The sequence below is a fragment of the Acanthopagrus latus genome, chromosome 18 (genome assembly GCF_904848185.1).
Source record: "Acanthopagrus latus isolate v.2019 chromosome 18, fAcaLat1.1, whole genome shotgun sequence".
Classification (NCBI taxonomy): Eukaryota; Metazoa; Chordata; class Actinopteri; order Spariformes; family Sparidae; genus Acanthopagrus; species Acanthopagrus latus.
This window is the reverse complement of record NC_051056.1, coordinates 11,825,558-11,841,660: the sequence shown is the minus strand read 5'-3', so window position 1 is coordinate 11,841,660 and position 16,103 is coordinate 11,825,558. Positions and strand designations below refer to the sequence as shown.

The 16,103-nt window shown below is 40.5% G+C and overlaps 1 protein-coding gene and 1 long non-coding RNA gene across 7 annotated transcripts in view; one reads left to right on the top strand and one right to left on the bottom strand.

Moving 5' to 3' along the window:
* The window catches only part of LOC119007112, a 31,518-nt gene extending 29,711 nt beyond the window's left edge, over window positions 1–1,807 (top strand). Inside the window, exons 2-4 of one of the 2 annotated variants that reach the window (XR_005071026.1) lie at window positions 74–313; window positions 513–668; window positions 1,277–1,807. This is a non-coding gene — a long non-coding RNA (uncharacterized LOC119007112). The remainder of the gene's footprint in view (window positions 1–73; window positions 314–512; window positions 669–1,276) is intronic. The other variant, XR_005071027.1, reaches the window with a different exon arrangement.
* il1rapl2 (interleukin 1 receptor accessory protein-like 2) overlaps window positions 1–16,103 on the bottom strand; it is a 468,801-nt gene that overhangs the window by 32,440 nt on the left and 420,258 nt on the right. For all 5 annotated transcript variants that reach the window (XM_037076491.1, XM_037076496.1, XM_037076494.1 and 2 more), the window contains one exon: window positions 3,628–3,760. In XM_037076491.1, the coding sequence (XP_036932386.1) occupies window positions 3,628–3,760 (133 nt within the window). The remainder of the gene's footprint in view (window positions 1–3,627; window positions 3,761–16,103) is intronic.

Sequence of the window (16,103 nt, the reverse complement as noted above, 5' to 3'; positions counted from 1 at the left end):
TTAATTTGAAGTTTGAACACGCAAACCTGTGCACATTTCTGTTATTTTTTTTATCTATGACACTGTTTTCCAGGGATCGAACATTTTCAGAGGCCACTGAGTGCCTGAGCTGTTCCAGAGACCATCATCATTTAAATGGAGAACATGGTTTCAAGCCCCAGCAGGTTAGCAAGTGGCCCTCCTGCTGAAGTGTCCTGGAGCAAGACACTGAATCTGCTCTTCTGTAGCCGACACTGACCTCTGATCTCCCTGTCGAGGGAGTGTGGAAGGCAAAAGGATTTCCCTTTAGGGAGGAACATTAACATTATTATTGGTGTGTTGAGTTGATAACATAAAATAAGACAGCTTTTGGTTAGAAAAGAACATTTTGTCCAGATTCTACTTTAAAAACATGTTCTAATGATAAGGGCTTTGACAACTTCCAGGTCAGGGTGAGGAAGCTGGTGCTGATGGCAAAAATAACCAGTACAGGATTGTAATTATGTCCATGTTAAAGCACTATTTCTTTACAGGATGCTGTACCAGAGGTGACTGAATGGGAATATTCCCTCAACAGTGGGCAGGTTGAACAATAACATGAAGAAAACAGTGAAAACAAAGAGGCATTTTCTCTGCTGGATCAAGTAGTCCCTGTGTGCCTTTAAAAGTAATAAAGTCTCAGGTTGCAGGTGAGTAGCTGAAGAGGCTGATTCTGATATTTCATGTTAATAATGATAATTTAATCATTGCTTAAACAGTTTATTTACTGGTACACTGTGATTTTATCATTAAAACCATGTTTACTTACAGAGCCCAGGAGGTTAGTATCTTGTACCTTGTAATTACTCGTTGCCACAAGTGAGTAACTTGTGCACTCAAACGCAATTGCTTAGAAACGTAGGAGAGTAGTGCAGTTAAACTGTGCTGTCATGGCTGCATTCAACAGGAAACGACTTTATTGAAACTGAAAGTACCGCCAATATAAGTCTAAAGCAACTGCATCTAATGGTCAGGGGGAAAACACACTCCCAGGTTAGATTTATGTGAGATAGAGTGAGCCAAGGCTGGCAGTCAAACCACAACCCAAAGGGGTTGTTGCAAACATTAGTAAGCTCAGTCTGAACAGCAATGTGGAAAGTCAGTCACAGTTGGGGAGCGCTGAGTGGTGAGTCTATATAATGACGTCCATGTAAATGATGTGCGACATTCATGTATTTTGCATTATTTACTGGCCTGTATAACTTATAACTCATAGTTATTAACAATTTATAACAATTTGAGATTTTTTTCACTACAGCTGACAGCAAACTTGAACAACAATACCTACAGCCACATCAAGGAGGAACTCTTGAGGGAGAGAAATTCCCCAGACTCCCTTGTAAAATTGCTCAATTTGATAATTGAGTAAGTTGTTGAGTTGAGAACAATGTTTATGTTATCATAGCCTCCTGGTAAATTCAGTACGTTATACATTAAGGTCTTTCTTTATGTAAGACATATTGTGTCCCAGTGATGTACATGTTTAGCTGTGTAGGCTATAGACCGGGGAGGTGAGATTTGATCTCAAGTAATCACTTGATGACAGAACTGATGACCTGTCCCCTTGTGACGCTCCCCTTCTCGTAACGTGGATCAGCCCGCACACTTGATTGATAAACCAGAGAATTGGAGAGAAATTTTAGGCTTCATGGAGAAAGACAGTATAACATCTTTGGAACACTTTTTCATCAATTGATGGTTTTTATGAAGTCTCATTTACAGAGGCGCAACCTCAGCATGTCTTACACTGAACACTCACGGTGAGGAATTTTGACTATGACAAGAAGTAGGGATCATGTGTTCACTGCATTGTGATGTCAGTTTACAAACTGAAATTAAACAATAAAATAACGAGTGCACATAGTCCTACCTGTGTGCAAGTTATTTATGCTTACACGCGACATTATTGCAATGTGAAATGTCCATAATGTGGCAAAAACCTGATTTACCAGACAGCAGAGGAGATCTGGAGTCAGAATGTTCAAATAAAGGACACTGCTCAAGGACTCAATAAATTGTTTTCAATCTGTTTAACTCCACTTTATCCACAAAGAGGCATGAAGTAGTGACTGTTGTAAGACAGAAATGCACAGTAATCATTTTAGAAACCTGCATTTTGAGTCAGAACATCAATATTTGGTATGAGTGTATCAATAATGTGTTGCGAGAGAAAAGGAAAATGGTATCAAATTGTTCATCAACCCTGGTACTTCGGGTTCCCTGAACCAACACACATGATTCAATTGAAAATGACCCATTCATTTGAATCGGGTGTGTTGGTTCAGGGGAACATCTAAAATGTACAGGGCATTGAGCTCCGAGGACCAGGATTGAAAGACATTGCGATATCTGGAGAAAATGAGGACTCGTTTACATCCTGTTTGATTGTCTAATGACTCATCTCTGATAATGTCACATTGCAAAATCTTAGCAAATTACTTCAGAGAGCCAACTGTTATGCAATTCATCAATTTAAGCAATCAATACAATCATTAGAGAGAGCTACAGGATGCAATGAACCCTTCTTTTCTTTGGACACGTAACGCTCCCATGTGCGGTCGACGGCGCACTGTACACCCCAGGAACAGTGTTGCTGTTTGATTTTGCAACGGGATTGGCAAAGTTGGTGCATAGATCAAATATTTAATTCTGAGATTCCGCAGCACTGCAGTGCAGCAGTATTAACAGGTGGAGTTTTAAAGTCAGCCTATGATCCGTGTGCTCTAATCCTGCATACCTCATCGCAGCTCTATCCCCCTCATCGAGCACTCACAAAGCCCCGCAGAGGCTAAGTTAATACAGAAACGACTAATGCCACACAGTGTTTGCGGCATGTTTGTTTAAGGTTTGTGGTTGAGCTAAATCCCTAGCTGTGCATGTGCCAGGAATGCCTGCTGGTGCTCCCTGTGATGTTGCTCTATAGAGATACAGTCACTGAAAATGACGTTTTCACTTTCGTAACCTATGATGACCAAAATACACTGTAGTAGCAGATGAATTGTCCCTTTTGCCTGCTGTTTCTTGGAGCTTAACTGTTCATTGATGAAGTGTTACCTGTTTCAGGCAGGTTAAATCTGTGTGCGTGAGTGTCACACTGTGTGTACGCTGATGGTTTCCATGGCGATCTGGCTGCTCGTTCTAATGATATTTGACGCCCCGCAGACAATGAGGCTTTTCCCAATAGGGCCCGGCATAATTGGTCCCAATAGGGGAGAAAATGAATTCAATTTAACTTTATTATTAGTATTCATAATTTTTTGGGAACGTTGAGAAGAAACCTGTCAGAGACCCCACAATGAGTCATAAATCATAAGAGAGCAAATTAGATACTGACAGTGTGAGGAGTGCAGCTGCAGTCAAGCCTTTTCAGAAATTAATTAACAATGGAAACCTTGTGCACCTGACGGACTGTATTTGATACTGTTGCAGTGTCTTGCAGGAGTGGTGAGAAAGTGTCAAAAGCAAAATTATGTACAATTACACATGTTGACATTTACCCAACTGTGGTTCATTTTTTTACGGCTGCAGACCTTTCTGTATTTCTTTTTTTCTACTCTCCTTTTGAATACAAGTGGATTCATCATTCAGTTCAGTTGCCGGTGTATTTACCTGACTTCGCTTTCTTTAATATGTCCTGCAAGCTCTTCCACAAACTTTTCTCCTTTCATCCAGTAGATGATGGGCCTCCTGTTCTCTCCGCTGTAGCCAAAAAACGCTTTGCAGTCCAGACTGAGAGGCATACCTGCAAAAACAAAATACAACGCTGTTCAAACAATACATACAAACAATAGAATGCTGAGAAAACAAGTATGTTTTTCCCACTGTATACTGAATCAGGCACTGCAGTCCAGGCTGAGGGGAATACACAAAATGAAAATGTCACACGAGCCGTAATATTATGAACATTGCTGTTAGTGAAGCTGCGGGTGATGATTGGAAGCCTGCTGCTCCCGCAGGGGACCAGTGCAGAGAGGTGTGCAGCTGGGGGCCTGCTTGGAGCCCCTTAAATTTAGGGAGCTGAAGTAATGAAGATGCTCCATAGATGACGCTGGTAGCAGTGATGCCTGCTTAGAGAGAGGCTAGCTTTTTGGCCATTTGTGTCCAATCTATGCGTGTCCAGTCCGTCCTCACACCCTACATGTCAGATACAGCAGCCCAGTCGATGGCCTTCTGATGCCTCTAAGTTCGGTATCAGATAAAACAGCACAGGAAGGAGGGAGGCAAAAAAAAAAAAGGCTATTTCATAGAATACAAATGCAACATGTACTGCTGGGAGAATCAACAATACTTGAAACACACACAGACACAAACACTTAGGCACACATATGTGAGCAGACGGTATCCACTCTTGCTCTCACACACCCTCCTCTAAGACCTTGAAACCAGCACTCTGTGATTACAGCTATCAATGGTGATGATAGAGTATTAATGAGCATTCTAATGAGCGCTACCTCGTTAGGCAGTCAATTAGCAGATAATTATGGTAGACCTCGGTATTATCATAATGATAGCTCTATCAGCACAGTCAAGAACCAACACTGAATGCTAACACTGTGAGAGTATCTGTGCGTTTGTCATCAGACAAGCACTTCAGCTGAATGCTAACACCAATATTTACATTTTAGACACTGAGCTGTAGCTGGCTGTGTAGGGAATGCAAGTGTTGGCTCTGTGCAAGTCATGTTCTTGTCATTGTGCAAGTTAATCTCTGAAATTGCTACTTTTGGAGGCAGCAGCAAAGGTAAAAAAAAACTTCCACAAACTGGTTATCGGTTTAATAAACATGAGGTTTTATCAATTGGTCATGGAAAAATGCTGAACTGATGAACTGTTTTCATATGGAAATGTCAGATGATTGCTTTATGTTTGCTTCCATTGCATCACTTATTCTGATTGAGGAAAAAGAGGAGAGGAGGACAGAAAAAGCTTCGACGTTCGACTGTTTCTCAGAATAATTTCTAGCAAGTCGAGAGGTAAGGCGTTCTCCAAAGCTTCGGATGTCGGTGTGTGTGTGTGGGGGGGTGCACTGGTGCACTGGTTGCTGAAGCAGGCGGCATTATGCACCAAACACACACACACAAATACACACACACACGCTGCAGAAGTGGTTAAAAAAATCTGGATTAGAGTGAAATTAGTTTAGTTTGATTGTGTATGTGTGTGTGTGTGTGTGTGTGTGTGTGTGTGTGTGTGTGTGTGTGTGCGTGCGCGCGCTCCACAGTAATTGATTAGCACCCTGAGGGTATGTTTGTGTTCTCAGCATGTTATGGTGATTAAAATCATCAACTTTGTTTGCTGATGTGTGGTGCAAGGGTGTGTGCAGGCTGTGCTTGGTGTGAGTGTGTGTATTTGGGTGTGTGTGTGTGTGTGTGTTTGAGTGTGTGTGTGTGTGTGCGTGTCAGTCTCCCTCAATCAGAACTGCCGGCCTCATATAGATGAGTTGAGTCATCATTTTCTATTTGAGGCCAAACGCAGTGGGGTGTTTAAAAGAGGCTGGTGCTATGTTGTCGTCATTAGTGTCAAAGATAGACTTTGTACAAGTGATTGATAGGAGCATTATTTCAATCATCGTTCCACACCGCTGCTGAGTGCGATCACACGTAGACCGTGTTTGCTTTGGTGTGAATCATGCTGCAAGAACTCACTGGCCAATTACGAAGGAGTTTGCAAACAGAAGTCAGACGACCTGCCAGTCGAAACCCATCTGACTCCAGTCTTTGAAACTTTAGCTCAGCCTGACAGACTCATCTTCTCTGACATTTAAGACACGTAGACGCGCATAAAGAAATAAAGAAGCAGCTGAATGTGAGCATCAGTCCAGACTGTGTTTGCCCTTGGTTCATTTTTTTTAATGCCGCAATCCAAGCAAGAGGAACTGCTGGTTATCAGACTTTAACATCTGTTCCCTTCTGCCTGTAAAGATTTGTGTTTTGAGGTTGTTTCCTGTCATTGCTTCAGACATTTTCACTGAAAACTAATCTTTATCTTTCTATATATTTCTTTCTCTCTGTTTCTCTATATTTCATTTGTTCCTAGCAGCCAAAGGAAACAATCTGCACTTCTTTATAACTGCATACAATTGTGATGTCTCCAGAGTTCGATTCAGTTTTATTAAAGCATTTAGCAGCTAAAGGTCCAGATTTTGTCCCGAACAGGGCTTATAGGAAAGTGAATATTAGTTTTGTGTTGCCTTCTTTCCATTGATTGTGTGTAACTATGCACCGTATTGTTTGGCTGACCTTTCGTTGTATGGTAGGATATTCCCAAGATGTGATTTACAGTGTTGTAAGGAACGCAAACTGTATTTTTTGCGGATGTATGCAACAATGATTTTGTCTAATATTGATTACATATACCTGTCATTTCCTTCAATCTTAGTTTAGATATCAAAGGAGAAATATAGGCAATATGTACGACTTTTAGACAAATATATTTTAGTCAGACATTCCTGACCTGCCAGCTCTGGTTCTGGTAACCATCGTACCACCACATCTTGCAAGCATTCTCTGTTGGCTCGCCTCCATTCCAGGCCTCAAAACACCAACACTTCAGTGCTCTGAGCTCCCGGTCCAGACTGCTAGTTTCAAGGCTAACCAGGCCAACTAGTATCAATTCAACAGTTGGCCAGTTCTTACACATTCTTACCCAGTTCTTCACTTTCTCATATTTTAACAGATACCCAACAATAGTTTTAGAAAAACAAAACCCTTCTTGAACATCTCTCTATGTCTTAAGCCAAAACTGAGGAATCAGGACACAAATGTAGCACAATTATCTGATACGTGCATTTCCAATCTCAACCTTTTTTTTCTGTTGAATCACTATCACAAACTGATCAGTGAAGGCAGTGATGTTTTATATTGTGGAGAATCCATTGAAACAGAGTCTGTGTTCTCTCCGTCTTCCTCTGTAGCTACTTTTTACATCATTAGTCCATTTCACATGTCGTTCCGTGTTTTTCCCTGTTCTCTCCTTGCTTTTCACTTTTCCCTCATCACTGACAGAGATTCCCCGTGTGTCTGTGTCTCCTTCTCCTCTTCTTCCCTCTGTGTCAGCATTTATTCTCTCTCCCATAATTCCCCCTCTGTGCCTCCTCATGGTTTCCCTTCTTCCTTCCCTCCCCCTGTAAATCTTCTTTTTGTTCTTTCTTGGCTCTCTTTATCATGCCTGCCTCTTCCTTACCTCTCTGCTTGTATGGCAACCTTTTACCCTTAGCGTGTTTGATTGGATGCCCCGTTTACCTAGGTCCAACACATATTAAACTTGTAAAGGGTGGTGTCATAAAGGGGTACCAGATAAAATCATCAAATAATTTTTGAGAGATACGCTTTATGGGAGCAAACACCATCCGTATGTGTAAAGGAAAAGAGAAAGCAGCAGATAACAGTCAGGTGAAGGATTGTGGGAGAGAAGTAGGACACCTCCTAATGAGGGAAATGAATCACTGAAAACTGGTTTTACACACACACGTGCACGACACACACACGTACACACACGTACACACACACTAAAAAATCCCATATTAGTTTACTTGACAAGTACGTATGACAAGAAAGGACCTAAGTTAATAGACTCAAAATTATCGACTCTGTGATATATTTTCACATTCCTGTCATCTGTGAGTCAGCCCCTTCATTAAACCTTGGCCTACTTACCGCCAAGATTCATGTTAAATAAAGATTACTGAATTGAATTGTCCTTCTTCCCCCGGGAAATCCAGAGAGCTGTCGGAGGAGTGGTGGAACCACTGTGTTCCAGTATACAGATGGATACATTTCAATTAGCTTGCCGGATCAAACCAAGGAAAGATCTGATTCACTTAGAGGGGTTAAAATACCTAATAGACAGTCATAATTGTTTCCATGTGCGGAAATTCATATTCAGTTCATGTTGCAAAATAATCGGCTGGGCTTGAAAATGTGGAATGTGAGAAAGCAGATTTCATGTGCCATGAAATGTTTCAACCTGAGAAAACTGCAATCTACACGTGAAAAAAAAACCCACAAATACACTAGTTACTTGGAAGAAAAATGTTTACAGTACCCGTTTCTGCTGCCACAGATAAAGAGAGTTCAAATTGCAAAAAAATCTGGATATCTCCAGCTGTGATAACATGAAAACACCCATTTTTGAGCCAAAACATGTTTTGCTAACCCTAACAGAATGATTTTTTAGCCTAAACCTAACCAGAGCAGAAACACAACACTGTGACAGAATCTTAACCTAAAGAAACATAAAGTAGCAACTTAAACTAAATGTAACCTTTCAATTTATTTGCATTTTTGCATGAAAGTACATTGCCAACAGTTATTCTGCGACAGGGCTGGTGAATTTATGTAACTGGCATGTAAAAATGCAAATGTAACAGGAGGGAAACTTCTTCACGCAAAGGATTTGACAGTCTTGAATGTACATATATGTTTTCTAAGTCTTGTTTATGTTCCCTGTCTACCATCAGTGTCTGTATACTGTTAGCATTTAGTATTTATCGACGCTAGGGGACACTCATTGTGTCACAGGTAAACAGCTGACTTGAAGAAAGTCGACCACTGTGGGATGGTCTCTCCTTCCCTCCGTCCACCTTCTGTGAGCTGCTCTCTTCACCCCCATCTGTTGATCAGTGTAGATGCTAGCCTCTTCTGACAGCAAGCTGCAGTCAGACGAGGCTTGCATGAGCACATTGTTTAATTGTGGCAGCGGCACGCTCCAGTGACATGGACTTAACCAACGCACCGATCCTTTCCACTTAAATCTTTTCTTTTGTGCTGCAGTAGAGTTACAAACATGCAGGGGGAACAGCACAAGGCTGGAAACAACACTCGTGGTCCTGATAAATCCAGGCAGCTCCTCCATAGCCAGAGTGTGCTCAGGCTTTAATTCAGGGGCACCAATTATCAAATTTTGCTTAAAATTCTTGCACAGTCCAGTGCATCTCAGCATAAAGGTACAGACTCAGGGGCTCACCAGAGAGGTTGGAGAGGAGCTGAGAAGACTGAGGTGTAATTGTTAGAGAATTTATCTTATTTACTCTTTTGACAGGGACAATGCATAACACAGCTTTTTTCATGGTTGAATTCTATTTCTAATCTGTTTTACATATAGACACAGATCAGCAACAACATCAAAACCACCAGCTCAGTATTATGTGGGTTCCTCCTGTGCAGCCAGGACAGCTCTGACCAGCAAGGCATGGCTGCTGGGGGTGTCCTGTGGTGTCTGGCACAGGGATGCTTGAATTGGTAACCCTATATGTCTGGGGGTGAGGCCTCCGTGGATCTGACTTGTTCTGGCACATCCCGTGAATGCTCCATCTGATTGGGATATGGGAAATTTTGGAGGTCAGGTCAACATCTTGCTGCGTTCCTAGAGTCAGTCCTGACTGAAATATCCTGCCAGATAGGGTTGGGCTCGGACAGAGAATCTAAACTCTAATATCAAGCCCGCCTGTTATCCTGAGTGTGAACACATGACTGAAGAAAGTACAGATGTAGAGACTGGGATCATCTTCACATCAGACAGACAGACAGACAGACACACACACACACACACACACACACACACACACACACACACACACAAGAGAAAGTAATCTAAATCCGAAAAATAGACTGTCCATCTGCTTTTCTATCCCTTTTTCATCCACACACAGACACATACGCGGAGACAAATATGCACACACACACACGCAGACACACACAGACACACACACACACACACCTCATATCGAGTACGTCTGTCCATCTGCTTATTTAAAATCACACACAGTGTAAGACCTTTAGGTGGTTTGAACACTGTGTGTGTGGACCAGGTATGGGGTGTATGGGGGTTGTCTAGGTAACAGCTGAGTTTTGGGTCTTGGGCTCCAAGGGAGCGCAGCTGCACATGGCAACACAGATGGTGCCTCACACACACACACACACACACACACACACACACACACACACACACACACACACACACACACACTCCATATACTCAGATGCAGACGTACTGTTTACACTCTCTCTCTCCCTCTCTCACACACACACGTTTGTCAGTGGGCTGCTCAGCTGTAACCTGGGAGCTGTTCACTTGTTCATTTTGTGTATTTACAGACATCCTGCCCCACACAAATTATTCCCTTTTCATTTGGAACACTTGCTATTTTTAGGGAACTATGTATTTGCTTGTGATTCACCATCAAAAATCCCATCCTGTGTGCCAATTGCAGTTTCCAGGATTTCAGTGTTAATCTTTGAGTATTTTGAATTATTTGTTTTCCGTCTTTGCGGCCAATTGTTGTTGACGTCATGCTGCACGTCCTTGTAAATCAGTAAGTCGTGTGCTGTGACGTCATTCTTTTATTAATTAGTAAATGAAAAACACATGACTACTTGTACATTAACATAAACACTGGGTATCAATGCCTTTTAACTTAATGGTCTTAGCCTTCAAGGATTTGTTCGCCAATTTAACCCATTTGTCTCCGGCTGCTGGTCTTGCAGTGTACTGCTGGAAACCCTGATGTGTGTGTTTGTGTGTGTCAAGTGTGTTGGAGGAGAAGAGAGACTGAGAGGGCACTGTTGGTACCGGTGTATGAAGACTGCAGCAAATGAGATCTAGAAGTATTACTGATGTAATTATATGTACTGTGCATTAACTATGGGGCTGGAGCCAGGTGTCATGTGATCAAACTTAAAGGGATATTTCGGTGTAAGTTTAATCTATGGTCTAACACACCGTGACACTGTGTAAGACCCCCCTCAAGAGATCAAGTTTGCAGACCGCTAAATTACATAGTTTTAGCAACCTCAGAAATGGCCGCACAATAACAATACACTGCAGTCTATGCCTCCAACAAGACACCGCCATCAAAAAGCCAAATATAATGCTCAGAACAGCACCAAACTTCAGCAAATAGGGTATCAGCACATAGCTCGAGGCATCAAACAGCTGCTAGCTTGGCTGGATTGCTATTGTAAAGTGAATACAACTCACCACTCTCCTGCCGCAGCTTCCTGTTGTGGGGAAGCCCTGCGAGTTGATTACCGAGTGCGGTTAGAAATGCTCAATTCCGTTCTTTTCCCTGTCCGCTCTCAATAATAACTGTTATAAACTGGTAGGCAAGACAGGTGAATTTTGATTGCATTTCCATCAGTTCAACCTCAAATGCTCATTAATCAACATGTTGTATCACATTTTTTAAATTCGTAGGCAGACAAAAAGTTTAAAAAATGATCATTGTAACAAATCAAATAAACTCCCTGCTCTGCCTCTTTCTTATTGTAATTATCATAACTGGCAACATTCCAAAAAGTATGGTACAATATTAATTGTGACATCAACGATTATTGTTTGTGACAATGAGAAGTTTATGTTTCCTAAAAATATGATTTGGCTGTATTTTCTGTCAATTTTGAAGGATCAAATCCCAGAGATTTATTATTCAGACAAGGCAGAAGGTTGATTTAAGTGAAAACACTGAACTTGTTCCTCAACAGTCTGTTTTTCGATGGTGTGTATGAGAAGAAGGATTTTCTTAAACTTTCATCACACAATATGCACTTAAAAAAAGAAATCACAGTTACAAAATCAAAAAAAAATATTGTTATTACATTGGGAGTCTTGTAACACTTAGACAACTTTGCAATTGGATTTTGGATGGGAGAGAAGAGTGCCAAACACACCCTCTGGTGGTCCCATTTGTTCGCTTTGTTCTCAGAAACCTCTAGTGATGAGTATTCTTTGCTACACTGTTTAAAAAAATCATCAGATTGTATGAGAGCAGAAAACTTTAACAACTGTACATCAGCAACCTTTTCATTGTTCCCATTTACAAGTAAAGTCTGATGAGCCTTTAAATTCCCTTTAACACACTGCAATAAGCAGGCACACGTCTCAAACAGTCTGTTTTGCTTTAAATTACCATCGCAACTGCAGCCAAAAAGGAAATGAATGTAAAAGTTCAAAAGTTAAAGAAACTGTTGCTTTAAGTATTATTGTTTCATAATGAATCTTTCTTCTGTTTCATTGATGCACAGCCATATTTAACATGTTTACAGTGATATGAAAGCCTGAGAGAGCCCTGAGCAGATTTCCAATATAATTTGACATTACAATCCCACCGGAGGGACCGAATATTATTTGATAAATATGAGATGGAGAATCACTTCTGGAAATACTAAGGCTCAATTTCCTGTCTAACAGGAAATGAAGCTGCCACAAAGTTGGAAAGAGACATATTTGATTATTCTCAATAAAATAAATATTTTTCTCTCCCTTCATTTTATCTCTCTCTCTCAATGTCTGACTTCACTCCCCCTCCACCTCTCCATTCATCGACATATCTGCACACTCTTACAAACGCACGCACGCACTCAAGCACGCACACACACACACACACACACACACACACACACACACACACACACACACACACACACACACACACACATTCATACCACCTGAGGTGATTCCCACAGAATTAATAACTCTCTCAGGAAAGTAATAAAAGGAAATCCAGCCCATATCTTTGTCCATATTTGGTCATTTCCTGACAGCTCTAATTAACCAAGTCCTTTATGCTTCTATACCTGACATTTGATTGGCTGGGGGACTGGCCTCGTTAAAGACAGATTTAAATTAACAGATTCAATTAGATTGGAGATTACTGCAGATATGCTTGACAAGGTTAATTAAATGACCAGTCAGGAGGGGCTTGTTTTAAATCCTACGTCACTGACAGATTCAGAGCTGATATACTTTATCACACCGAAGCTTCTGTCAGCTCCCAGTTTTCCAAAGCAGCTTTGACGGACTCTTAATTATTTATCATGTTAATTCAAACATGTTAACTTGATCTCAATAAATATATGAGATTTCTAAGAGGTCATTAGCCTTTACTGGCTCTCAGGTGATCTGCCAGTTGATCAGAGTTGACATTTAAAACATTGCTTTTTTTGTTTTTACATCTTTTTAACTTCAAAATTCTATCTTTGGTTTCTGACTTTTCTTTCCATGGCACAAAACAGAATAATAAGAGAAAACTGAATAAAACACTTTTGTGAGTAGACAATTTGCATTGAGTTGTGAAGCTAGATATTCATAACACAAGGTTACATAAGCTTAAAGGTCCACTTTGTAAGAAAAACTTATTGAGTCTCATCCCAAACTCATCTAATACTGACGCTTTGGGATTGTTGGTCGCATCAATCGCCATCCCAAAGTGTATTTCATGAGTTGGGAATGAGTCAATAATCTCCTTTTCATACAAAGTGGACCTATAAAGCTGAGTTATTAATTTATTGTTTGCCATTTATGGGAGGTTTAACAACCTGTTATCTCAATAATCACGTGTTGCTAAAACCTTATACTGGGTGTCGTGTTAGCAAACAGTCCCTGCCTGTTGAACGCATGTCCAGTAATCACTTTCTCTGCCAACTCTTAAGATATTAGATGGTTCATTAATTTGCCAGCTTGTTGCTAACTTTGTCAGTTAATGCTCGTCAGCTGGTGTGCAAAGATTATCAAAGCTTTTTTGTTCTGAAAACGGAAAAGAAAAGTGACAAAACTAGTAAGACTACACCAATACAGTAAAGCTTTCTGGCTAAAAAACCCAATCAATGAGCAAAAAGATTATAAAATGCATAATCAGCTTATAATTCTGGGTTCATCACTATGAGCAACACCTTTTACAAGCCTGTCACATTCAGAAAAACAATATATGTTAAAAAATAAGGCAGCACATTACAGCCTGTATTAACATTTGTTGTTAACCCTAACCCTCTAGCCACTGTTGTAATTGTTACAGCTGCAAAGGAGGATATGAGGAATACATAAACCTAACCAAGTAGTATTAGTGCCTTAAATTAACTAAGTACTTTGATTACCTAAACCTAACCAAGTAGATTTAGTACCTAAACCTGACCAAACTATGACCATACTATTGAAGCTCTGGTAAGTGTGTTGCTGTATCACTGCATTTGTGAAGTTGTTTTGGGAACAGTGACTTATGTACATTTCCAGAGATGCTGACAATCGACTTACTTTTTTTGAGATGTGCGCATGAGTTGGATTTTACAATAAACATAGTCACTTGGTCCATTGTGCATACAATACTGTACCTTTAACTTCATGGTTGGGACTACGTCTCACTTATCCCACTGAGGATGGCAATATTTCTACACATCCAACAAGGTGTGTCGATATCCCAAATCAAATATTGTGTCCTTCTTTATGTATGAAGAGGGGTGACAATTACACGTTAAGACTAAAACAGCCAAAAATTATGGTGAGTTAAATAAGTTTAATAACAGTTTCAAAAGAACCTTAGAAAAATAACAGCCGCTGAAGGGCTGTGGCATTTGATTGTGAAAGACTGGACTTAATTAAGCAGTAACTCACTAGAGTATTTTGAGTTAAATATCGCTGGTTATTGTGAGAGTTTGGTGTGCTTGCTGCTCACTAACCAGAGGAGACTTTACAATGATGCCATCTGTATGTCTACAAATAGGCCCTTGGGACCTGTAACCCTGGTAAACAATATCAGCCATCAATGGATATAAGGACACAGAGATGAATACAACTGATAATAGGAATGAGCAGATTCATTGCCTTGAGGGTGGTTGGCTGTGAGCTGAATAAAGAAACAAGAATCAGGTGAAGAATTATAAAGGATAGAGGAAAGAAAAACCAAGTGAGCCCACATGAGGTTAGGAGTGTTAATAGATTTGGTCTCAGTGGTGGTGGTGTGCGAGTGTGTTTGGGAGCTTTCATGACAGATCTGGGTGGCAGGTGATGTCTGACTGACAGCTGTTACCCAAGGGTCCCAAAACATCCAACAGTGTTCTACTTCTCCAGCTCAGGGCCAACAGTTAACAAAGTCGACTAAAAGAGGGATTAAATGGAAAATTAAATTTGGTTCCTGAATTGCTTGAGTCATCTGTGGTTTGAACAGCTGTAGGCCTACAAATGACTCAACAATTTAAATTCTGAATGTGGTTTCAGGCTGCTCATTTTATATTAGCTGGGTAGCTGCGGGTAGACTTTAAAGTAATACTTAAAGTTGTTGTAAAGTTTGTTAACTCTTTCTTTGAAGTGGTGTGAAAAACTAGATGGACTACTGTAAGCTCGCCATGACTCTTGCTATTAACATGAAGGAGTCTTGATAAATGCTTATGACTGCTGTCATTGTGCCATCTATGGCTCTGGACTAGAGCAAGTGCCATTTTGTACCAGTTGTGTCATTTTTCAAGTTGACGTTGTTTGAGATGTCTTTGCTGTTACAACTTTACATTAGCCAGGTCAATATCAATATCTATGTTATGGCAATGTGACGCTAATAATGACAACACAAGCTTTCATCAACACGTCAGGGAGAATTATTAACAGTCTAATTTGTAAGAAAGGGGATATTTGAGTCTCATTACCATCTCGTCAAATAGTGAAGTGAAGTCGGCCGCCCTTCAGAAGCATTAGTATTTGAGGATTTGGGAAGTTTTACAAATTGGACCTTTAAACTAAAATAAATAAATAAATAAATACATTTAACTTCATTTGTTAACAATACATTAAACATGTTAGTTTGGTTATGACATTCGCTGTCGTGAAACCAGTATACTTATGAATATTTATCTTAACCTCAACTATAACAGCACAAATAGGACTAGTCATGGAAATGTCATGTTCTCCCCAGACAATGGAACGGTGGCGCAGCGCTGCTGTACTGCAAGCTCAGCGCCACCATACTAATTTTCAATATTAGCTGCTTTGTAGCGGGTGAGGGTGATGAGCTCCCTCCTGTTCATACTGTACACCCATGACTGCTCTCCCAGACAACAAGATAACATCAGACAACCCTGTGTTTGACATGACTATTAAATGAAACATGAATCTTGAACATTGCTGTGTTGATCAAAATTTTTTTCAGTGAGTTTTGAATGAGTACAAGCTATGAACTGTTCTTTAAATAATTCCTCCATGCAACTGCTTTATTGCCCTTCAAACTTGTGTCTCACTGTCTTGAGGTCATGAAACCCTCCTTTGGGTCAAGCAAGATGAGCAGCATCATCTATTGTGGCAGCAGAGTGAGAGTACAAGACCTCTTA